Source organism: Syngnathoides biaculeatus, chromosome 11 (assembly GCF_019802595.1).
Source record: "Syngnathoides biaculeatus isolate LvHL_M chromosome 11, ASM1980259v1, whole genome shotgun sequence".
Lineage (NCBI taxonomy): Eukaryota > Metazoa > Chordata > Actinopteri > Syngnathiformes > Syngnathidae > Syngnathoides > Syngnathoides biaculeatus.
In genome coordinates this window covers 21,019,165-21,042,727 of record NC_084650.1, presented here as the reverse complement: position 1 = coordinate 21,042,727, position 23,563 = coordinate 21,019,165, and the positions used below count along the sequence as shown (strand labels likewise).

Genomic DNA, 23,563 nt, shown 5'->3' with positions numbered 1-23,563 from the left:
CATTATGCAAACAAAAATACCTCTGCCAAACTTAGCTTGAATTCTCTATGTCCAGTCCATGGTATTATTGCTGCAGAGCCAAAAGCAGTACATCTTTGAGTACGATACCTCAAACCGGGTCACGGCTGTCACCATGCCAAGCGTCGCTCGCCACACCATGTTCACACACGTGTCCATCGGATACATCCGCAACACTTACAACCCACCAGAGAGCAATGCCTCCATCATCCACGACTTCACCGAAGACGGCAGGCCTCAGGCCACGCATTACCTGGGCACCGGGCGCCGTGTCCTCTACAGATACGGCAAGCTGGCCAAGTTGTCCGAGATTGTGTATGACAGCACCGCGGTCACATTTGGCTACGATGAGACAGCAGGCGTGCTGAAGATGGTCAATCTGCAAAGCGGGGGTTTCTCTTGCACCATCCGCTATCGTAAAATGGGCCCGCTCATCGACAAGCAAATCTATCGCTTCAGTGAGGAGGGGATGGTCAACGCAAGATTCGACTACACCTACCACGACAACAGTTTCCGAATTGCCAGCATGAAGCCAGTCATCAGTGAAACCCCTCTACCCGTGGATCTCTACAGATATGATGAAATCTCTGGCAAGGTGCACTCTTTGAGCATTAATATGCAGCCCTCATAAGTGATTTTTAAGTACCAGTATATTCCTTGGCTGGCATAAGACTTTTACATTCTGCAAACCTTTCTGTCCTAGGTGGAACACTTTGGAAAGTTTGGAGTCATTTACTATGACATTAATCAGATCATCACCACAGCTGTTATGACGCTGAGTAAGCACTTCGACACCCACGGACGCATCAAGGAGGTCCAGTATGAGATCTTCCGTTCCCTCATGTACTGGATGACGGTGCAGTATGACAGCATGGGACGGGTGGTAAAAAGGGAACTTAAAATCGGGCCCTACGCCAACACCACTCAGTATCGCTATGATTACGATGGAGACGGACAACTCACTGGGGTCAAGGTGAGTAATCCATGTGGAAGAGTTTATGTCATTTATATTTATGATCTTTTATTATCAGACAAGACTCGAGATGCTTGTTATATGACCAGTTGACTAACAGACTCTGGCCTCTCTGTTGTGTGTTATCTTTTTTTTTTTTTATTGCATTCAGGTGAACGACTGGTCAACATGGCGTTACAGCTATGACCTGAACGGTAACCTTCATCTGCTAAACCCAGGGAACAGCGCTCGGATCATGCCGCTGCGTTATGACCTCCGCGATCGCATCACACGACTGGGAGACGTCCAGTACCGCCTGGATGAGGACGGTTACCTCAGCCAGCGTGGTTCTGACATGTTCGACTACAATTCAAAGGGTCAGCTGCTGAGGGCCTACAATCGAGGCCCTGGTGGCTGGAGTGTTGTTTACCACTACGATGGCTTGGGCCGCAGGGTGTCCACAAGGAACAGCCTCGGACAGCACCTTCAGTTCTTTTATGCTGATCTCAACCATCCGACTAGGGTGACACACATTTTTAACCACTCAAGCTCAGAAATCTCCTCACTCTACTATGACCTCCAGGTAGGCGTTCATTTGTTCAGATGTTCACTACAAGTGACAATGAGTGGGTGGAAATGTTTGGTAATGCTAATGGGTTTTTTTCCAAGTACGCAAAAACGATTCATGATATATAACCATTGTAGAATTCACATATAGCAGCAAGAAATTAGACTAAACCACAGTGTTGTGCCAAATCACTGTTTGAATTTTCTGTGAAGACAATTGTTTAAAAAGTCTTTAATGGGGAGTAAAAGGTTTATGGTGGAACTGAAAAAGTGTTAGGTGGTCAAATGAGTTCAAATTGTTGACCTTGCGCTGAGGAGATGGCTGCATCGGGGTAAGCAGAGAGGTGGATTAAGTTATGCAATCATTATGATTAGTCCTTACTGCCTACAATTGAGGTTTATGGGGCCAATCTTATGAGCTGGCTTTGCTTCACTTGGGCCAGACAAGGTTCATCACCATTATGCTCTGAAAAAAGAAAGTCGACAGTATATTTTAATAGCAATGTGCGAATGCTGGAAGCATTTACACAATGAGTGTATTTTGAGGTTTTCAGAGTTGTTTGTGGAACATGAGATCACACACAGACATTAATCACCACACAGTCCGAATCTTAACAGCTTGGATGATGATAAGAACTTACAATTATATTGTAAATGTGAGAGATTGCATGAGTTTACAGAAATAATACCATCACAAGCAGTTTTTATAAATAGTTTTTTTTCTCACACATAATGTTGGGAAATTTACAAGCTGCTCTGAATTGTAGTTGCACAAAACACACATGTTGGCAAAAACCTGGCACCAGAATTATATTCTGTAAGCCAAGAAGGGCCCCCCTCCAAAGATTTTTCTTTTCAATCAACTCTCAGGGTTGGGCTCATCTAAAATTATTAGAACTCTGGATGACCGCACATTTATCAGTCAAAAATTAGGGTTCGACGGGGAGCGTGCTTGAACTGTCCCAAATTAAAATGATTTGTCAACGAGGTGTGACGATGAAGCTGACAGTTTTTCTGAGGAAAAATATTTCCATTGGTCCCCCACTTTGATCCCCATGCATGTAGGCATTCAAGGAAATGTGTTTTTTTTTTTTTTAACTATTTTAGCTAACTTTAACTTTAAAATGATTTCTGGCTTTCTTAATTTAGCTCTTCTTTCATGCTTGAATGACAAATCGTGACCCTTGAATCCAAGGTGTGTCCTTTGTTTTGGGCAAGGTTAATATATTTTCATGATCAGCATGTATTATATATCCTATATATATATCCTAACTTGGAAATGCAAATCACAGTGGAGCAATACGTTTATAGATCCATTAACATTGTAATCTCCTTTGTTCAGGGCCACGTCTTTGCTATGGAGGTCAGCAGTGGAGAGGAATATTACATAGCATCTGACAACACCGGCACACCGCTGGCTGTTTTTAGCAGCAATGGGCAGATGATCAAACAAGTAATGCAAATACAACATTTTCTACCAGTAATATTTTCTAACCATTTTTCTGAGTATCCTCATACCAAACAAACCACTGCTTTACTCACTCAGGTACAGTACACGGCATATGGAGAGGTTTATTTGGACTCCAACCCGGAGTTCCAGCTTGTGGTCGGATTTCACGGTGGTCTGTATGACGCCCTTACCAAGCTGGTCCACTTCACCCAGCGTGACTATGACGTCTTGGCTGGGCGCTGGACTTCACCTGACTACAGCATCTGGCCCAAGATTGGCAAAGATCCCGCTCCTTTTAATCTATACATGTTCAAGAACAACAATCCCCTCAGTGACATGTTAGATGTAAAAAATTACGTCACTGGTAAGAAAGAATCTAGCATCGTGTACTTTATACAAGGGATTTACCATAGTTTTTTTTAAGTACTTGTACATGCACTAAAACACTGTGAAAAACATCTTTAGTGAGTAAACAAAATCACCTAATATTATATCATGCAACCATCTTAGCATGCTGCACATTGAGTTGCATGACTTGCCTTTTTTAAAAATTCTATTCTATTATATATTCTATTATATATTAAATTCTACTATAAATAAATCAAATCAGTGGCTCGGCTTCATAAATTTGCTATTCAGAAATTTAATTTATAATTTATCTGTTGTTGTAGATGTGAAGAGCTGGCTGGTGATGTTCGGCTTCCAACTTAGTAACATAATCCCAGGATTCCCTCGACACTCGCTCTACTTTGTGGAGCCGCCGTATGAACTGCAGGCTACCCAGCACTGTGAGAATGGACAGGTACTGGATGACAAAACTAGCCCATGATCTTCATTAAGGTTTCCATCAATTCATTTCACAATCATGCCACAATCCAAACAAATTCAAGCACAAATGTGAAAATATAGTCATTGACATATACCAATCTGGAAAGGGTTACAAAGCCATTTCTAAAGTTGAGGACTCCAGTGAACCACGGTGAGAGCCATGATCCACAAATGGAAAAAAACATCGACCAGTGGTGAACCTTGCCAGAAGTGGCTGACCTACAAAAGCAACTTCTAGTGTACAACTAAAGAATTACATGCTTCACTCGTCTCAGTTAAGACTGGGCAAAAAGATCCTGTACAGCAGAGTTCCAGTATGAAAACTGCTGATCAAAAAGCCAAGCAAAGCTTGACTTAATTTTGTCCAAAAAAAAAAAAATCTTAGAACTTGAGCTTCCAGAAAAAAAACATCATACCAACAGTCAAACATGACCTTTTTCTACACAGGGCCATGTAGCTTTGAATAGATTTGTTCTCTAGATAAATAAAATCCTCATTAAAAACTGGTTTTTATGTTTACTTGGGTTTTCATTGTCTGATATTTACTGTGCGTATGTTTGATGATAAGAAATATTAAAGTGGGAAAACTGCAAAAATGTAAACTTTGAAAAGGGGGAAATTATGACAGTCTGTTCGTGTTTGTGTTTGTGTAGCTCATTACTGGTGTGCAGCAGGCTGCGGAGCGTCACAACCAGGCATTCATGGCTCTAGAGGGTCGCCTTCTCAACAAGGAACGACGTAGACGGAAGGACAAGCCCGGCCACTGGTTCGGCACCAGCACCCCCATCATAGGCCGTGGAGTGATGCTGGCCCTCAAAGAAGGTAGAGTTGTCGCCGGCGTGTCATCCTTGGCCAGCGATGACAGCCGTAAAGTGGCTCTAGTACTGAATGGTGGCCAGTACCTGGAAGGCACTCACTACACGCAGGACGGGAAGGACTGCCACTACTTTGTGAAAATCGGCTCCGCTGACAGCGACCTCTTGGCCTTGGGGCTTACGAACGGCCGCAAGTCACTGGAGAGCGGCATCAATGTAACAGTAAGCGGCCGTTCCAGGAGAGGGGTGACGGTGGAGTTTGCAGTGCCGTCGTTTCTGCTGAGCGTTCGCTACGGGCTCTCTATTGACGTGGTGGAAGAGGAGAAGGTAAGACTGTTGGAGTTGGCCCGGCAGAGGGCCTTGGCGGGGGCTTGGTCCAAGGAACAGCAGAGGGCCAGGGACGGAAAAGGAGGCAGTCGCCTCTGGACTGAGGGAGAGCGACAACAGCTCTTGACAACAGGCAGAGTACAAGGTTATGATGGCTACTATGTACTTCCTGTGGAGCAGTATCCAGAACTGGCTGATAGCAGCAACAATATCCAATTCCTTAGACAGAACGAGATGGGCAAGAGGTAACAGCCCACCATGCCTCTGTCCTACTCATCCTAACCCCTTTTTTCCCTCCCCAGCATCCTCAACCCTTTTTCTCTGGAGATTTCATCAACGGGGTTACTCATGGAACGCTGCAGGGACTTTTCAAAAGAGTGACAGAAAACTACTATTAATTTTACTGCCATAGGCAAAAAAAAAAAAAAAAAAGTAACATTTCTTTTAAGGAAAAAAAACTTAAGTGAAAAGGCACTACTTAAATAAATAAGAAGATTCCCCTTTTTAAAAAAGATGATTGCTATTTTCACCCATATTTTTTGGGTCACACTGATAGCGCCCGTGAACATATGTGGAGCTCCGCTGGCTACTGTCTGTCTCTAATGGACGCTTGAAAGCAAAAGGACAAGATTAAAGAGCACTCCAGTGTGTTGCCGTCACAACAACACAACAAAGGAGGAATCCAGACAGACAAACAGACAGACAAGGCAATGTTAAAAAGTTTGTCCACCACTGAGTCGTCACCTTGTCTCAGGCCTCCCATTGTCCAGCACTGAGCAGTCCTGTGCACATCCAAGCAAGCAAAACAAAAGCTGAAGGCCTCCACGAACTGTGTAATGGACCAGAAAGAAGCATCATGAAAAAAATAAAAATATGGCTATATTTGTGGACAGTGGCACCTACACAACATTGCTTTTTTTTAAAACCAGGAAAAAAAAACATGTTACTACATATGTGTCTAACTACACTAAATTTCAGGATGTTGCGTATTCCGTAGATGCTGTAGTTTTGTACGTTTCAGTCGCAGTAGGATTGTGAGACGTTCACCAAGGCACTTCTGTACAGAACCCACCACTCACAATGTCCAGAAAACATGCTAAGACGGTATTTATTTTACTTGACTATTTTTTGGGAATTTATTTATTCTTAGAACTATATGACAATCATGAATGAGTCAGTCAGATTAATTCAAAATGAATTTTATTGTATGAGTTCATTTTCTTTTGTAAATCATGTACGTATTAAATGTTCATTTTTGTTTTTGTATTATTTTAGATTGCTGCCAGGGCAAATAATAGTCACTCTCTAAAATAATTTATGTAATAAAGTGTTTAAAATGGTTTATACTCTAAATAAAAGTCTTTAAAACTGTGAAAATGATTTTTCAAAATATATTTCGATGTACAGTGTATAGACTTATCTTTATGCAGCACAGTAGAATATTGTTCAGAATATCGAGTTTTATATTTCTAAGAGGAAGTGGCTTGTAATGTGCAAAATCTTTGGCTGGTATTACTACTCTAGAGTTTTGTGGCACTCTGATATTGCATATCTACAGCATTGGTCTGCAGTTTTGATGTTTGTTTGTTTTTTGTTTTCTTAATTTCTTTGTTTTTTGGAAACAAAGATTTCTGACCTAGATCCCAACAGCAGTAGCAGTAATGGATCCTCCTCACTGTGAAGAGCCTCGTGATGGATGTCAAATTGTACCAAATCAGTATTATCAAAGGATAACACGCTCACTAAAAGGAGACTCTTCTGGGAACTTATGAATAAAACATGATTGTTTATTTCAACCCAACAATGTCTAGTTCACTTTCATGTGTTTCTTTTTTTTTTTTTTTTTTTGCAGTACACAGTAAATATTCATGTTGTTTTTGCCCTTTTCTTGCTAATTTCAACAGAGTTGACATACTTTGAAAAGCAAGTTGCATTTTAAAGCAATTGTAGCTGTTGGGACCAGACAATGCAACTGATTTTAACAGCTTACTCTTTCATTGTTTATTGGAAATGTGCCTCTCAGGATATTTCTTTTTCATGTTGTGCTTTTGGGAGGGAACACAATAAACTATTAAAGACAGGACAGCGCCATTGCTTACAATGGTATTTGCAATTGGCTGGTTCTACCCAAAGTCAGCAAGGCTCGGTTATGTTGTCGATACAGTATGTGCCCAGCGAGTAGCAACCAGTTCAGGGTGTAGACCACTTTGAAGTTGGCTGGGATAGGCTTCAGCACTCCTGCACGTGGTGGGATTTGTGATGTCATTAGTGTAGGATGGGTGGTGTACAGTACACTTATATATTTAGATTTTTTTTAATAGTGGCATTCTGCTTGATGTGCTTTAACTTGCAGTGAAGCAAGGAGCAGAGTGCTATTTTAATATTGTACCTTAGTTCTTGCATTTGAAGAATCTTTATCTGGTCAAGATGTTTTGGGTTTTACTTGCTTAGTTTTATATTAACTTACTAGACACAGCAGATATTACTTTTCATCATACTGTATTTCAATGTGTATCCCTTTTTGTTTTCTGAAAATTTGTAGACGTAGATTTGGGGTGTTAATTCCAATCAGTGTCCTGAAGGCAACTGAGATTTTTCATTGCGGCACAGTGGCTCAGCTGTAAAGCGTTGGCCTCACAGTTTTGAGGTCCCAGGTTCAATCCCGGAAACGCCTGTGTGGAGTTTGCATGTTCTCCCCTGGCCTGTGTGGGTTTCCTCCGGGCACTCCGGTTTCCTCCCACATTCCAAAAAACATGCAACATTATTTGGACACTCTAAATTGCCCCCAGGTGTGATTGTGAGTGTGACTGTCTCAATGTGCCCTGCAATTGGCTGACAACCAGTTCAGGGTGTACCCTGCCTCCTGCCCGTTGACAGCTGGGATTGGCTCCAGCACTCCCCATGACCCTCGTGAGGATAAGCAGCAAAGAAAATAGATGGATGGCTGTATTAGGGAGTTTTATGATCTCTCCACAACCCAACACTTACATTATGTATCAGATGACAGGTCCATCTCCACACACAAACAGTTCATGTTTTGAGCAGGCAGGTAGGTGGGGTGTATTTTCATTTTTTTTTTAATCATTAACTTAACAGCGGAAGGAACACACACCAGTCTTGAGAGTGAGGGAAATAGTGTGCTATGATCTTCACTCTCCATGACATGCACACTTTTAATAAGATAGATGCTCCTGCCACCCAATCCAATCAAAACAAAGTATTTGAATTGCTGGGAATAAATTATTTTCATGGGAGATTTTCATTTAAAGCAAACAGGCATGTAATGGGTCATTTGTTTTATTGATCACAGCATGGTTTCTCATTTTCAGTTAAATCCCTAGTGCATTTAAAAAAAAAAAAAAAAAAAGACAGACCGCAGTGGAAAAAGTACCATTTAATATTAATCTGCTATATGGAGTGAAACCTAAATCACCATCATCCTCAAAATATATTGACTTTCTCACTTGATTTCACTTGAAGGCCATGTGCAAATCAAAGAAAAAAACATTCCAATTGTAAGCGCCTTAGAGAACACCCACCAGCTCATTTGTAGACAGCGGCTGCTTACAACTTTGTGGGACAATGTATGCAAATCAAAAGATAACCAGATGAAGCAATATCGCTGTAAAAGCAAAAAGGTGGCTGAAAGAAAGCTAGAAGAATAGAAGGAGTGGGAACATACCGAGAGGTAATCATCATAAAGTGCTTGAGACCCTCACGAGGTATGCCCGAGTGCAACATACTGTGTGTCTGTGTTAGTGTCTGAGCATTTTCATGTTATGTTGTGTAAGATGACTGCAAAATGATAAGTGTTCAGGGAGCAATTCACACTTCACCAACCCCTCAGTTTAAAAGTGTTTTTGACATTTTCAGAACCTTTGAGCACAAACCTTACCACATTCACTGCCAGTCCGTTTTGACGGGTATTGGAATTCAAACACCAGTGAACGTTAAAACAATTTCAAATGGAAGTTTTTATTTCAGTGTAAATGCTGAAGATGGTTGTCTATTAAAACAGGATGTGCATAGATATCAGTGTTAATTCTGTATGTCATAACCAAAACAACACAAGTAGATCGGAGGACTGATGTAGTGACGTGTGCTTGTATTGCTTCTCAAGCAAAGGCTTTGGTTAAAACCTGGAGGCCAAACTGATGTTGTGCAGTGTTCTTTACAATGTGAAATCAATGACTAATAAGCCAAGCGTGCGACAGTGTTGCCATAATTTTACAAGTCTGTCTTATACAGAATATTCTGACATGTTGGCTTTCCTCTGAACGTATGCTCAGGGTAGGTAATGACGCTCACAACTCGCTACAAAGTTGCCCCTGATGATCTACAGTCACTCAGGCAGTTTGCTCTGAGGACTTCACAATGACAAAGAGGGGAGGGAAAGTAAAGCGAGCATTTTCGGCACAATGTTGAAAGAAATGAAGGCAACATTAAAAGGGATAACAAGATTTAAGGCCAACTGGGAAGAAGGGATGCTCGTGTTTCCAGGCACAGAAATAGTGCAGCGGGGAATGTAATGAAGGTGTGGAGAAATATTATGTAAGCATGTCCCAGAGGCAGCAGCAACATAGGGCTGTCCAGCAGGCTGTCAGGCATGTTTCTGAAGAGTTGTCTCTTCTTCTGTCCTCCACCATGTACACTGTGTGGAAAGAGGGAGAAGTTATTAGTTCTTCTTTTCCTTTCGGCTTGTCCTGTTAGGAGTCGCCACAGCGTGCCCAATTTCATTAAAAAAAAAAGAGAATTTACAGAACTCAAGCAGCAAGTCTCAAGTGATGAGTTCCTTTGACCACAACCCGTTATGATTTCCTTCCATCCATTACCTAAGATGCTTATCCTCACAACGGTCACAGGAGTGCTGGAGCCTATTCCAGCTATCTTTGGGCCAGTGGTGGGACTGGTTCCAGCCAATCACAGGACCCTGAGGCCCTACAATCGAATTGTTTACCAGTCACTCTTTCCAATTAACATAATCATGTGTCCATGATAAAGGCAACCATTTTACAGTTAAGTGATAGCAGCCCTGCTCTGGGCTATTACTACCCAGATCCTTTGTGAGCTTCCAGGGTGGGGGTGGAATTAGGTTAGCAATAAGAAAGAAAACACACCGTTTCCATTTCTGTGTTAAAGCTTCATTATACTCGCCCAGCCGGCAACCGTGCTAACATCACTGTGGCTAACCCCTACACACTTTAACTTTTCACTCAAGTACAACACACTGTATTGAAAATGTCCTACAGTTCTCCTCCGAGGCGGGGAGTGCCGCTATAGCTGGTATTGACTAAGACAGCACAGGGTGGAGTTTCCTCTGCATTATGCATTTTACAAACCCTTTCGTGTGGCCATTTTTTTAAATCTCTTTTTTAGAAAAAGTAACACAGCAGCAACCATGGCGACCGTGGAACAGTGTCTGCTATTACTAATGGGCTTCGACGACACGATTATCCTGCAAAATTGATCAAAAAGTTGGAGGAGTGAGTTGTAAGTGGAACCAAGAGGAAACCCGAGTATCTCATCACAGCGTGCGACTAAAATGGAACAATCCCGAGAGATTATCTCCGCAGGAATTCCGCGCGTGGCAACAATTTGTCCCATACGCGCGTCAAGTCACGTGATGCAATGCGGACGCTGTCGGTCACGTGAAGCGTACAATAAGGCAAAATACAATTTGTTCATGCAGAACAACCTTTTCACATTGCTCAACTACATATTCATGTACAGATTTAGGATTACAATTAAATTTCCCTCATTTTCTTGCTCTCTTTGGGCTTGGCCACATGCACCTGATGCCTGCTTCAAGTTGTGCCACATGAATAGCATCCTCCTCTTGCAAGCACTCTCATTGTGGAAAGGACTTGATGAAAAACATTGTTTCACTTCATTTTTCACTATTACCAACTTCAAAGGCTAATAATCCCAAATGAATCCTGCAGGAAAATATTAGGTATAATGTTTTTTCTGTTTTTAGTGGCCATTTCAGAATTTGAAGTTAATTTATTCAGTGTTGTGACATAATCCCTAACGTCACTTAATACATTTAACATCTGTAAACTATTTCATTGTAGACACGATTGTCACGTGTTTTCCCAATTCTGCTGGGACCACAACCAAGGCCACGACCCACAGCAATTGAATGCAACAAAAACAGTGAAACAAATGTGACACTGGCTGATCTGACGAGCGAAAATGTTGCTGAAATGTAACAATAGCAATAGAGGATACCTGTACCAGAGGTGGGTAAGGAAGCCAAGCATTGTACTCAACTAAGAGTACTGTTACTTGTCGCATCGCGTGTGTGGATGGTGGATTGGTGGAATGGGTCTCGCTGCCAGCATTCAACCAGTATGGCACAGCCAATGATGTCAGTGATAACGACCCATAACCCTGCAGGAAAATTTCGTCTGATCTAGACGATACGACGCCTATTTTGAGTTCAAAACAGCCAAAAGACGATTGAGTCATTCTTCTGGAGGAGAAACATTCATGTAGATTTTGACCAGCAGGTTGTTCAGTTTATAAACTTCTAAACTTTGACCTCCGATATGATCAGTTAATCAAGTGTTTCATAGTTAATAATGAACATCTTCACCATAATGAGCCACTGATTATGTCATAGTTTTGATCAGCCATGTGCCATTGTCACATCTTAAAATAGTTTGACAATTTTCATCCTCATTATAATGATGCTCAGTGTCATAGTAACAGTACTTCATTACTTTGTCAGTAAACCTGAGCTCAAACGTCTCGTCATGTATCATTGGAAAACATTAAAATACCTACTAAATACTCGAGCACTAACGTTCTGTGCGAATTTTAACAAACTGCAAACAGCACTGGAAGATGCCAGCACTAGCAGCTAAATATACTGATTCATTGTTCCAGTATATTACGAAGGACAAAAACAGGAAAGGTAACATCTGTTACCCTTTTACTAATTATGCAGTACATTCAAAATTGTCACCTTCCACTTCAATGTGAGTACCCTTACAAAATTTTATATGTCGTTCGTATTATGTATGTTTAACTGTGTAAAAACTGTTAAGAGTATAAGAAATGTTTCTTAGAAAATGGTAGGGGTGAATAAGAGTGTAGGACTGGAGGAGATTTATACAGCTTTGGTCACCACTTCGGCTATTGTCACTCCCGCAATAAACAAGAAATTACTGCATCAATATGCCAAGAAAATATAGAAAAATATATTGTGATACTACATTCCCCCGCCCAAATACTCCCTTATTGTTAAAATCTCAGTGTAAAATGAATTATTTTTATTTTGTTATGCATTTATCGAAGACAAAGAAGAGGAGGAAACCGGATCCAGCGTCAGAAGAAAAAGAGGAATGCACAGAGCCTACAACTGAGTGTAGGGACTTTGAATGTTGGGACTATGACAGGAAAAGCTCAGGAGTTGGTTGACATGATGATTAGGAGAAAGGTTGATATTCTGTGCATCCAAGAGAGCAGGTGGAAAGGTAGTAAGGCTAGAAGTTTGGGAGCAGGGTTTAAATTATTCTACCACGGAGTAGATGGGAAGAGAAATGGAGTAGGGGTTATTTTAAAGGAAGAGCTGGCTAAGAATGTCTTGGAGGTGAAAAGAGTATCAGATCGAGTGATGAGACTAAAATTTGAAATTGAGGGTGTTATGTATAATGTGGTTAGCAGCTATGCCCCACAGGTAGGATGTGACCTAGAGATAAAAGAGAAATTCTGGAAGGAACTAGATGAAGTAGTTCTGCGCATCCCAGACAGCGAGAGAGTTGTGATTGGTGCAGATTGTAATGGACATATTGGTAAAGGAACAGGGGCGATGAAGAAGTGATGGGTAAGTACGGCATCCAGGAAAGGAACTTTGAAGGGCAGATGGTGGTGCACTTTGCCAAAAGGATGGAGATGGCTGTAGTGAACACTTATTTCCAGAAGAGGGAGGAACATATAGTGACCTACAAGAGCGGAGGTAGAACCACGCAGGTAGATTATATTTTGTGCAGACGATGTAATCTGAAGGAGGTTACTGACTGTAAAGTAGTGGTAGGGGAGAGTGTAGCTCGACAGCATAGGATGGTAGTATGTAGGATGATTCTGGTGGTGGGTAGGAAGATTAAGCAGACAATGGTTGAGCAGAGAACCATGTGGTGGAAGCTGAGAAAGGAAGAATGTTGTGCGGCCTTCCGGAAAGAGGTGAGACAGGCTCTCGATGGACAACCGAAGCTCCCGGAAGACTGGACGACGACAGCCAAGGTGATCAGAGAGACAGGCAGGAGAGTACTTGGTGTGTCATCTGGTAGGAAAGGGGAGAAGGAGACTTGGTGGTGGAACCCCAAAATACAGGGAGTCATACAAGGAAAGAGATTAGCGAAGAAGAAGTGGGATACTGTTAGGACTGAGGAGAGGCGAAAGGAGTACATCGAGATGCGACGTAGGGCAAAGGTAGAGGTGGCAAAGGCTAAACAAGAGGCATATGAAGACATGTACACCAGGTTGGACGCGAAAGAAGGAGAAAAGGATCTCTACAGGTTGGCCAGACAGAGGGATAGAGATGGAAAGGATGTGCAGAAGGTAAGGGTGATTAAGGATAGAGATGGAAATGTGTTGACTGGTGCCGGTAGTGTGCTAAATAGATGGAAAGAATATTTTGAGAAGTTGATGAATGAAGAAAATGAGAGAGAAGGAAGAGTTGAAGAGGCAAGAGTGAAGGACCAGGAAGTGGAAATGATTACTAAGGGGAAGTCAGAAAGGCACTACAAAGGATGAAAAATGGAAAGGCAGTTGGTCCTGATGACACACCGGTATAGGTATGGAACCAATTTTGAGAGATGGCTGTGGAGTTTTTGACCAACTTATTCAACAGAATACTAGCGGCGAAAAGATGCCTGAAGAATGGAGGAAAAGTGTTCTAGTTCCCATTTTTAAGAACAAAGGGGATGTTCAGAGCTGTGGGAACTATAGAGGAATAAAGTTGATGAGCCACACAATGAAGTTATGGGAAAGAGTAGTGGAGGCTAGACTCAGGACAGAAGTAAGTATCTGCGAGCAACAGTATGGTTTCATGCCTAGAAAGAGTACCACAGATGCATTATTTGCCTTGAGGATGCTCGTGGAAAAGTACAGAGAAGGTCAGAAGGAGCTACATTGTGTCTTTGTGGATCTAGAGAAAGCCTATGACAGAGTACCAAGAGAGGAACTGTGGTACTGCATGCCTAAGTCTGGTGTGGCAGAGAAGTATGTTAAAATAGTACAGGACATGTATGATGGCAGCAGAACAATGGTGAGGTGTGCCTTAGGTGTGACAGAGGAATTTAAGGTGGAGGTCGCACTGCATCAGGGATCAGCTCTGAGCCCCTTCCTGTTTGCAGTGGTAATGGATAGGCTGACAGATGAGGTTAGACTGGAATCCCCTTGGACCATGATGTTCGCAGATGATATTGTGATATGCAGTGAAAGCAGGGAGCATGCAGAGGAACAATTAGAAAGATGGAGACATGCACTGGAAAGGAGAGGAATGAAGATTAGCCGAAGTAAAACAGAATATATGTGCGTGAATGAGAAAAGTGGAGGGGGAAGAGTGAGGCTACAGGGAGAAGAGATAGCGAGGGTGGACGACTTCAAATACTTGGGGTCAACAATACAGAGCAATGGAGAGTGTGGTCAGGAAGTGAAGAAACGGCTCCAAGCAGGTTGGAACAGCTGGCGAAAGGTGTCTGGTGCGTTATGTGACAGAGGAGTGTCTGCTAGGATGAAGGGCAAAGTTTACAAAACAGTGGTGAGGCCGGCCATGATGTACGGATTAGAGACGGTGGCACTGAAGAAACAACAGGAAGCTGAACTGGAGGTGGCAGAAATGAAGATGTTGAGGTTCTCGCTCGGAGTGACCAGGTTGGATAGGATTAGAAATGAGCTCATTAGAGGGACAGCCAAAGCTGGATGTTTTGGAGACAAGATTCGAGAGAGCAGACTTCGATGGTTTGGACATGTTCAGAGGCGAGAGAGTGAGTATATTGGTAGAAGGATGCTGAGGATGGAGCTCCCAGGCAAAAGAGCGAGAGGAAGACCAAAGAGAAGGTTTATGGATGTGGTGAGGGAGGACATGAGGACAGAGGGTGCTAGAGAGGAGGATGCAGGAGATAGGCTAAGATGGCAAAAGATGACACGCTGTGGCGACCCCTAACGGGAGAAGCCGAAAGGAAAAGAAGAAGAAAGAAGAAGAATATGAATTCCTGCAATCGCAATGCCTTAATGTTAGTAACCATAGCCATAATAATCATCATAACCACAAAAGCACTTTTACTTAAAAAGTGGCATGATTTCTTTCACTTTTTTCATTTTTGGTCTTGGTTTCCTCATTTTTGTTTCGGCCAAAAACTTTGATTTCAGTGTATCACTAGTGCAAATGGGCCGGAATGAACATAAAGTGAACATTGGATTGTAGCGGTTCCTACAAAATCCCTCAAAATTACAACAATCCTTGTCTCTTCTAGCACCCACCTGTGTTTTTAGGAGGTTCTCCATACATATGTCCGGGTGGAGGGCCACCCTGCCAGCCATATTGTGGCTGTCCAGCATATCCTTGATAAGGTGCCTGTCCTGGCCCGGGATAGGGACCTCCAGAACCCATTGGTCCAGGGGGGTAGCTTGGGTAACTTGGATTAGGCTGCTGCATGTTTACAGGATACCCCTGTGGAGGATAACCCTGAGTCGGGTAGCCTTGAGGGGGCTGGCCCTGGGCTGGGTAGACTGGAGCCGATGGGCCTGGGTATGGTGGGGGTTGGTCTGGATTCATTTCTCAGCAATCACCTGGAAAAACAAGCACTACTGCAGTCCCTCAATATATAGATGCTCATTTATTACAGATTCAGTGAATCTCAACTTTTGTTAAAGGTCAATGTGGGTCAATGCAATTACTCAGCAGCACATCTCTGACACAATCAGCTTTATACCCCAATTGATTTAAATGTGGCTGCAATGACTCGGATGGTAAACTGAACTAATGTTTTTGGCACAAAAGAAACCGTACCGGGCTCCTTATCTGTTTAAAACACAAGCCATTTATGAAAAATTCATAGTTACCAAACTTTGCCAGACAAATGATTAATGCACACAATGATTTTCTTATCTTGGATTTCTTAAAATAGTACCTTGGTGCAAGTGCCACACATCAGCCGTTGGGATTCATCTTTTGAGTGTTTTTTTTTTTTCTTAAAACATCCATCCATCCATTTTCTTTGCCGCTCATCCTCGCGAGGGTTGCGGGGAGTGCTGGAGCCTATCCCAGCTATCAATGGGCATGAGGCGGAGTACACCCTGAACTGGTTGCCAGCCAATTGCAGGGCACATAGAGACACACTCACAATCACACCTCGGGGCAATTTAGAGTGTCCAATTAATCTTTGCATGTTTTTGAGATGTGGGAGGAAACCGGAGTGCCCAGAGGAAACCCACACAGGCATGGGGAGAACAAGCAAATTCCACACAGGCAGGGCCGGGATTGACCGCAGGTCCTCAGAACTGTGAGGCCAACGCTTTACCAGCTGATCCACCGTGCTGCCTTTCTTAAAACATTTCATTTTAAATGGTACAACAACAACAACAACATAAGCTTGACATTTACAACTGCATTTAACACTACAACGGAAGTCAGTTAATAAAAAAATGTAAATTTAAATACTCTTTTTTCCAAAATCGCAGACAGCCACAGCTGAAGGACGAAAGAGCCAAATGTAGCTCCAAAGCCGTGAGTTGCATAACCCTAAAGAGACCTTTGAAAAAAAAGTGTTGCTACAAGGTCAGAAGCACAGAATTGTCTAAAACAGTCTTGGTAAGATAATGAACTAATACTCAAATGCAACATTTAGATCAACTTTAACAACCGTTTGTTGATGGCAAAGTCCGTACCAAAGTTACTGACAATCACTTTCTTGCTTGCAGTGGATCATATTGGACTTTTAAGACTGATGCATTTATGAGTCACGTGTTTGTTTGCTGTAATTTTCCCTCAAGAGGCACACTAGGTAATGAATTCCTTGGGGCTCCTCTCTGAAAGCCACTAAAGTGACGCAACACTTTAGCAAAACAGAGCATTAGAGGTTTTCATGGATCCATAATCCTATTTCATGATTGTTGTAGTCTCATAAAATATGCACAGCACATTGGACACTGTGGAAAAAGATTACTTTAAGTGTGGAGGAATTTCTTGTGATCCAATTATCAATCAGAACTCAGTACCACCCACTATCTTACTGTTCACACAGACTTGAAAAAAAAAAAAGAGAGAAGCTTGTGTCAGTTTGCTGCGAAAGGCTAATGACATTCACCATGGGAAAGAGAGAAATGCTCAACAGACGTGGACTAATTTTTTTGGTGCATGGTCACACACTTTTTGAAACATCTGACATGTGTCGAGTTAGATACGCATAACCATTTTCACACATTCTGAGCAATTTCCCAAGGTTATATGCTCCACTATGGACCTCGTGAGCAGGAAGTGTTTTTTCCACAAAAGCTGTATTTCCAGGATTTCCAACAGGATCAATAAAATATTCACCTACCTACTGGCTAATGGCTCCTGGAACATCACAACTCTTGTTCAAGCCTACTTGGCTGGATTCACTCATGCAAAACAACCATAGCAATGGAAAATGAAAGACTCCTCTGTCACTCACCTTATGTACACTATAAACACCGAACACCAATGACTGCTTTCAGGTCAGCTCTGTAGCAACCTTCACTCTTCCCTCTCCAGAAAAACTTAGCTCCACTATTTCACAACCGTTCAGACGCAATACAAGTAGATACAGTGTATTTATTTCGGATCTGCAATGGAAAAGACAACCTCTAGATTTGGGTCAAAGCAGCGTGGAATTTTGTATGAGCAAAATAAAGTTGAGTAAGAGGTTTTCCATCATGACAAACACGTCCATAATTCTAGTTCCTCAATTTCTGCTTTTGTTATGAATAGTTGACCTTTTAACTGAAAATGCTCTTTGTGTTACTGACAGATGGTGAGGCTTTGTCACTGTGGTAACAGTGGTCTAGGAGTAGGAGACCAAGGCCTCGTGATTTGCTTTCTTTCACCTGAAGGCAATGAGATGCAGGTCTGTGACAACATTGATCACGGTCAGCTCTCTATCAAAAATCATTACAGAAATAATGTTCAATCTTACATCAACGAGGAGTTCTATTTTAGAATCAATACAGTTCTTGATAATGTAAAACAAAAGCACCAATATGGCTTCAATGCTGCATCAGTTATTCTCATTGGGTTGGGGCTAAAAGTTTATGGTTAGACTGGTAAATAATTGACATCCGTGTCCATTTGTTTTTAGTCTCCGCTCATATTGCTGTAATAGATGAACGACACCAATGTTTCTACATCAATACCATTAAGCCTATTAATAATCATTCAACATACTGACGAAAAAAATGGAGAGCTCATGTTTCTAAATCCTGTCAAAACAAGATGTCGCTTTGCCTTCTAAAATGGTGCAGAGAAGTTGGCAGTATTTGTTCGCTACTTTCTCACATCAAACCTAAATGTATTTTTTTTTAAAAAGCACTAAAGTGACAACCACATATAGTTACAACACAAACCAGCAAGATTAACATTTGTACCACAGTAAGTATTTGTTGCAATGGAACAGCCGATATTCACCTCTACTAGGCATTGGCTTGAAAATTTTGAAAAACAAAATTATGAGTGTATTTCATCAGCGATTTGCCACTTTAATGATTCAGTGGTGTTTATCTGTGAGTTATGCACTCCTTATGAACGTACACTCGGTAGCAATCCGACATTTATCATCATGTTGAGGAAACAATTCAAGTGCACCTGTAGGCCGAAAGCCCAACCCGCTAAATAAACACACTGAAAGGTAATAACGCCGTTCATAAACATTTACGCATTTACCGTGCCTTACCTTTTAAGAAGGGGTAGAAGTTCAAATGGATTTGTTGTTTTGAAGGAAACCAGCCTTGTACGTTTGTTTTGCCAACGCTGTGAACAAGCGTTTATCTCCCACAGCGTCGAGTGCGTCTAGCGGGACGTGACGTCACCAATAGGGGGTGGGGTTGCGGGGGACGCGTGATTGGCTACTGCTACTATAGAGTTAAAAACGTAGACACCAAGTTAGCGTGGAGCTGCAATACTCCAACGCATCTGCCATATTGAATGTGTCAAATTTGTTGGTTAACTTACCCTAGTAAAGGTACTGGACTTGATTTTATTTAAAAAAAAAAAAAAAAAAAAAAAAAAGACTGTACTGTCATTCACCCATTCAACCTCCCACTCACACACACACACTTTATACTTGGAAAGTAGATTAAAATCATCGCATGTTTTTTTTTTAATGTGATAGCATATAAAAGTCCTAATTAATCTTTGCATTGTTTTTTTTTTGGGGGGGGGGATTTCAGGAGTTTTAACAGTATGTACAATGTACGTACGACATATATACATATATGTACAATACAACAATGTAGGAAAACATTGTTTCATGTGATGATGAATATAGAAATATAAATGTTCATAAATGTATTGAAATAATTATTGTTTCAGATAGTATCTACAGGATTACTAAATGTTAAAAAAATGTAATTTGTGTGAGTAATAAGATTCGTAAATGCAGATGTGATCTGTTTCCCCTACAATGCATCATCAAGAGATTTTTTTTAATTATTATTTTTTTTAAATCAGGGATGCAAGACTTCAAAGTATGATCCGCAGAGTCAGACAATTATATTAACACGTAATTGTTTGCTTTTCCTCTTCTCTGTCAACGTTGGTGGCCCATGAGATGTGATCGGAAACGGTTGGAAGACGTCTCAAAGGAGCCCTCCAATTCTCCACATCCAACATGGCGGCGACATCGACGTATCTTTTAGAGGTAAATGAGGTAACGTTATCTCTATGTAAATGGCCGAGAGCAGAACTGGCCATCACTGTGCACTCAGAGAGATGTCCGGGAAATCCCATGATTCTGATCATGTGACCTCATCAAAGTCAACGTCACCGAGTCCACAAAAGGGAGTGAGCAAGTATTAATCTTAATCATTGACAAAATTGTTTTGTCATACATTCTTAAAAGACCAAGCTACGATTGTGTGAACATACACGCAACCATACGTGTGTGCGTGTGCGTATCTATGTGTGTGTGTATGTATATATATGTAATATACAGTCATATATATACTGTATATTACTGTATACTGTATAATCCCACACTAGGATAATGTAGTTTTAATACTTTCCAGCAGATGGAAGCATTTAGTAAACAGTTTCTAAATGGTGCAGTAAGCGTATTATTATCCATGCAGTCACTATTAATTCAGAAGTTAAGACATATTCGGCTTCCGGGGTCAAATTTCACAATGAACCTAAAGATAAACTCTTGCTTGAAGCTTTAGGGGGTCCCCTTGGTCGACATAAAGAGGACTACAGTATTCCAATACCAAATGAATTAAACCAGGTTGATTTATGGACAAAGCACCCATTTATTTTGCGATTCAGCTCCTTGTTAGAGAAGAATAAGTATAGATAGATAGATAGATAGATAGATAGATAGATAGATAGATAGATAGATAGATAGATAGATAGATAGATAGATAGATAGATAGATAGATAGATAGATATAGATAGATAGATAGATAGATAGATAGATAGATAGATAGATAGATAGATAGATAGATAGATAGATAGATAGATAGATAGAAGTGAGCAACGTGTGAGTCTTTGCTTTGAACAGTGCTATATAAATACAACTTGCTTACCCACTAACGTGTTCTCCTCATATCATTAGCAAAATGCAAATAATAATTTCCAGTTTAGTCAGTTTTTAGAGCTGTATTGTCAATACAAGGAAGTAGAGAAACATGCATCTTTTTCAAATTTAGCTCCATTTGTTTTTACCAATGATTACTGTGGTATGGTGTCATGCATTTGGGTTCTATCCTCACTTGAGACACGTCATGGATAGCGTATATGCGCTGTGGCACTTGCCTATTAAACATGAGTCTTCTTCTTCTTCTTTTCCTTTCGGCTTGTCCCGTTAGGGGTCGCCACAGCGTGTCATCTTTTGCCATCTAAGACTATCTCCTGCATCTTCCTCTCTAATCCCAACTGCCCTCATGTCTTCCCTCACCACATCCATAAACCGACGCCCTGCAGGTTAGCAGTGCCGGGGGTGGGCGTTGTTAACCCGGGCCACGACCGATCCGGTATGGGATTCTTTAGATGAACGCTCATATTTGTTTGGCACAGTTTTTACGCCGGATGCCCTTCCTGACGCAACCCTCTGCATTTATCCGGGCTTGGGACCGGCCTACAGATTGCACTGGTTTGTGCCCCCATAGGGCTGCATTCCTATTAAACATGAGTAAAGGTCGTATACATTATGAGATGATGTTACGGGTACTGTATGAATATAGTAGCATACCAACAGTCTGCCAGTATGACAGCTGCCACTAAATGTAGTTAGAACTTGAAATATGGTCTACAAACTGCAAGCTTATGAAACATAACAGCAAGGTACGATTAAAAAAAAAAAGTTGCACAAATCACCAGATTGAAAGGATGACGAAACCCATTCATCCGACAAGATTGAAATTTTAATCCTGCAATCTAAGATAAGGTTGCAGAAAGTAAAACTTGACTGTTGACAATATGAAAAGTGAAAGTTTCTTGGTGATACAGGAAGTGATAGTCTGGCTGGCGGCATCTGTTAAAACACAGACACGTGCTATTAGGTACATGAAGTGTTCTGCAACCCACGAGGAAGTAAAATAAACATCACATGACTACAGTATAGTATGACTTACTCTAGTCATAACATTTCGAAAGAGTCATGAGATTAATGAGAACTAATGCTGAGTTCTGGCACTGTACTCAGAGCAGCGTGTCATATTGTTACTGTATAATTCAATTTATTTAGGTAAACAACATATTAAAGGTTTCGATGTGATACATACTCTACATTTAGATCTGTGTACAATATTTTGGTTATGACTGGTTAGTTACCCTGGGGGATGTCAAACTTTTAAGCTCCAGAGACCTCTTTCAGTTTTCCAATTTTTCCAAGAATCCCCTCAAAATCTTAACACTAAATCAATGTGTAAATTACTTTCCTGTCCCCATATGACAAAAATTAAATGTTTAGTGTCATCTATATGATATATACTGCAATGACAGAAGAAATTCATTTGAAGACATGTATTTGAAAATGCAACTTTATTCTCGTAATGCCATTTATTCTGTAAAATATGCTTTTTTTATCTAAAAAAAATGTTCTTGAAAGAAAATAGTGCTTTAGTGTGGAAAAAAAAATCCTCCTGTGCTAAAGAAATAGTAAAACTTTGGTCCTGTAATAATACAACTATTCCTACAAAATTAATTTTTACATGACAGCGATATCAGATTTATGTGATAATATACACAGTACATATAAATTTGAACTTTAAATTAACCAAGAGTAAAGGTATGGAGGAGGAGTTGGTTTATTATATTTGTTTTTTTTTTTTTTTTTGGGGATAATACTGCCTGTACCATTATTTCCGGACTATAAGTCGTGACTTTTGTCACACGCTTTCAGCCCTCGATTATGCAATGATGCACTTAATTTATGCATTTTATCTGACGGCCGCCAAGGGCGCTCGAACAGAAAAGCTATATTTCAAACGGGTGGAATATATATGTTGAGGAAGACGCAAGTTTAATGTAACTGTAAGAGCCTAAATATAATTTCTGTTCTTCAAATATTTTCAATCAGTATGATTAGTGAAATAATTTCAACTAAGTTTTAATTGTGATATTGTGTGTTCATAAATTGTTTATTATATGCACACTATGGATGATGATTATCTTGCATTCTGTGATATTTAAAATGAGGATTTGAGGTCGCTACATAATTGATAGTAATAAAACGGACAGTGGAAATGTGGATGGTTGGGCAAAATAGTTTTTTGAACATCATTAACATCAACATCCATCATCATCCGTAATCCTCATCATTTTCTTTGTATGTTTGTTCATTAATCTGGATTTCTTGTGCCCATTCAACGTGGAAACATTTGTATTTATTTTATTTTTGCTGTTTGAATTCGAGTAAACTGTTTTCTTCGAACAATCACCTGTGGCATGGAATACTTTATTTCCCCTTTTTTTGTGCAAGTAAAGAAGAAATGATGCGTCAAGATTGGCCCAGTTTGGAAACCGCAGTAACTTTTCACTTTGTGCATGAATAAAATTAGCATGAACAGACCCTCATCATGGAAAATGCAAGAAGAAATGCATATGACGCAGCTTTCAAGTTAAAAGCAATCAAGCCAGCCGATAAAGAAGGAAACAGAACCTGCTGCACGTAAACTTGGCATAAATGAATCGATGATGAGACATTGGAAACGGCAGCGGGAAGAACTGGAGCAATGTAAAAAAGATGAAAAAAGCTTTCAAAAGGTAATAAAAGCGTGTTGTTACTGTATTACTGCCACGTCTCAGTGACTTTTACTGGGATGTTTTTTTTTTTTTTTTGACCAGCCCTGTTAGGGCTGTGTTACTGCCATGTCACAGTCACTGTTTGGAAAGAAAAGCTAAGGTTATATTATTAAAACTTT

The 23,563-nt window shown here is 40.9% G+C and overlaps 2 protein-coding genes across 2 annotated transcripts in view; one reads left to right on the top strand and one right to left on the bottom strand.

Moving 5' to 3' along the window:
• Nucleotides 1–6,985, top strand: part of tenm2a (teneurin transmembrane protein 2a) — a 336,697-nt gene extending 329,712 nt beyond the window's left edge. Inside the window, exons 37-43 of the mRNA XM_061834544.1 lie at nucleotides 56–613; nucleotides 722–991; nucleotides 1,143–1,553; nucleotides 2,880–2,990; nucleotides 3,084–3,351; nucleotides 3,659–3,789; nucleotides 4,469–6,985. Of these exons, the coding sequence (XP_061690528.1) occupies nucleotides 56–613; nucleotides 722–991; nucleotides 1,143–1,553; nucleotides 2,880–2,990; nucleotides 3,084–3,351; nucleotides 3,659–3,789; nucleotides 4,469–5,206 (2,487 nt within the window). The 3' untranslated portion in view covers nucleotides 5,207–6,985. The remainder of the gene's footprint in view (nucleotides 1–55; nucleotides 614–721; nucleotides 992–1,142; nucleotides 1,554–2,879; nucleotides 2,991–3,083; nucleotides 3,352–3,658; nucleotides 3,790–4,468) is intronic.
• Nucleotides 6,986–8,238: 1,253 nt separating this feature from the next.
• Nucleotides 8,239–19,019, bottom strand: zgc:165573 (cysteine-rich and transmembrane domain-containing protein 1). Its single transcript, XM_061835793.1, has 3 exons — nucleotides 18,877–19,019; nucleotides 15,449–15,757; nucleotides 8,239–9,608 (listed from the first exon to the last, which is right to left on the bottom strand). Exons 2-3 carry the CDS (start codon nucleotides 15,741–15,743, stop codon nucleotides 9,505–9,507), a joined length of 399 nt encoding a protein of 132 aa, XP_061691777.1. The 5' UTR covers nucleotides 15,744–15,757; nucleotides 18,877–19,019; the 3' UTR covers nucleotides 8,239–9,504.
• Nucleotides 19,020–23,563: the final 4,544 nt, after the last annotated feature.

Bases quoted from the DNA above. Each gene is read 5' to 3' on its own strand.
- zgc:165573 (XM_061835793.1), bottom strand. From the start codon at position 15,743: ATGAATCCAGACCAACCCCCACCATACCCAGGCCCATCGGCTCCAGTC. The intron at 9,609-15,448 runs GTGGGTGCTAGA...CTTTCCACACAG, and splicing joins AGAACCTCCTAAAAACACAG to TGTACATGGTGGAGGACAGA.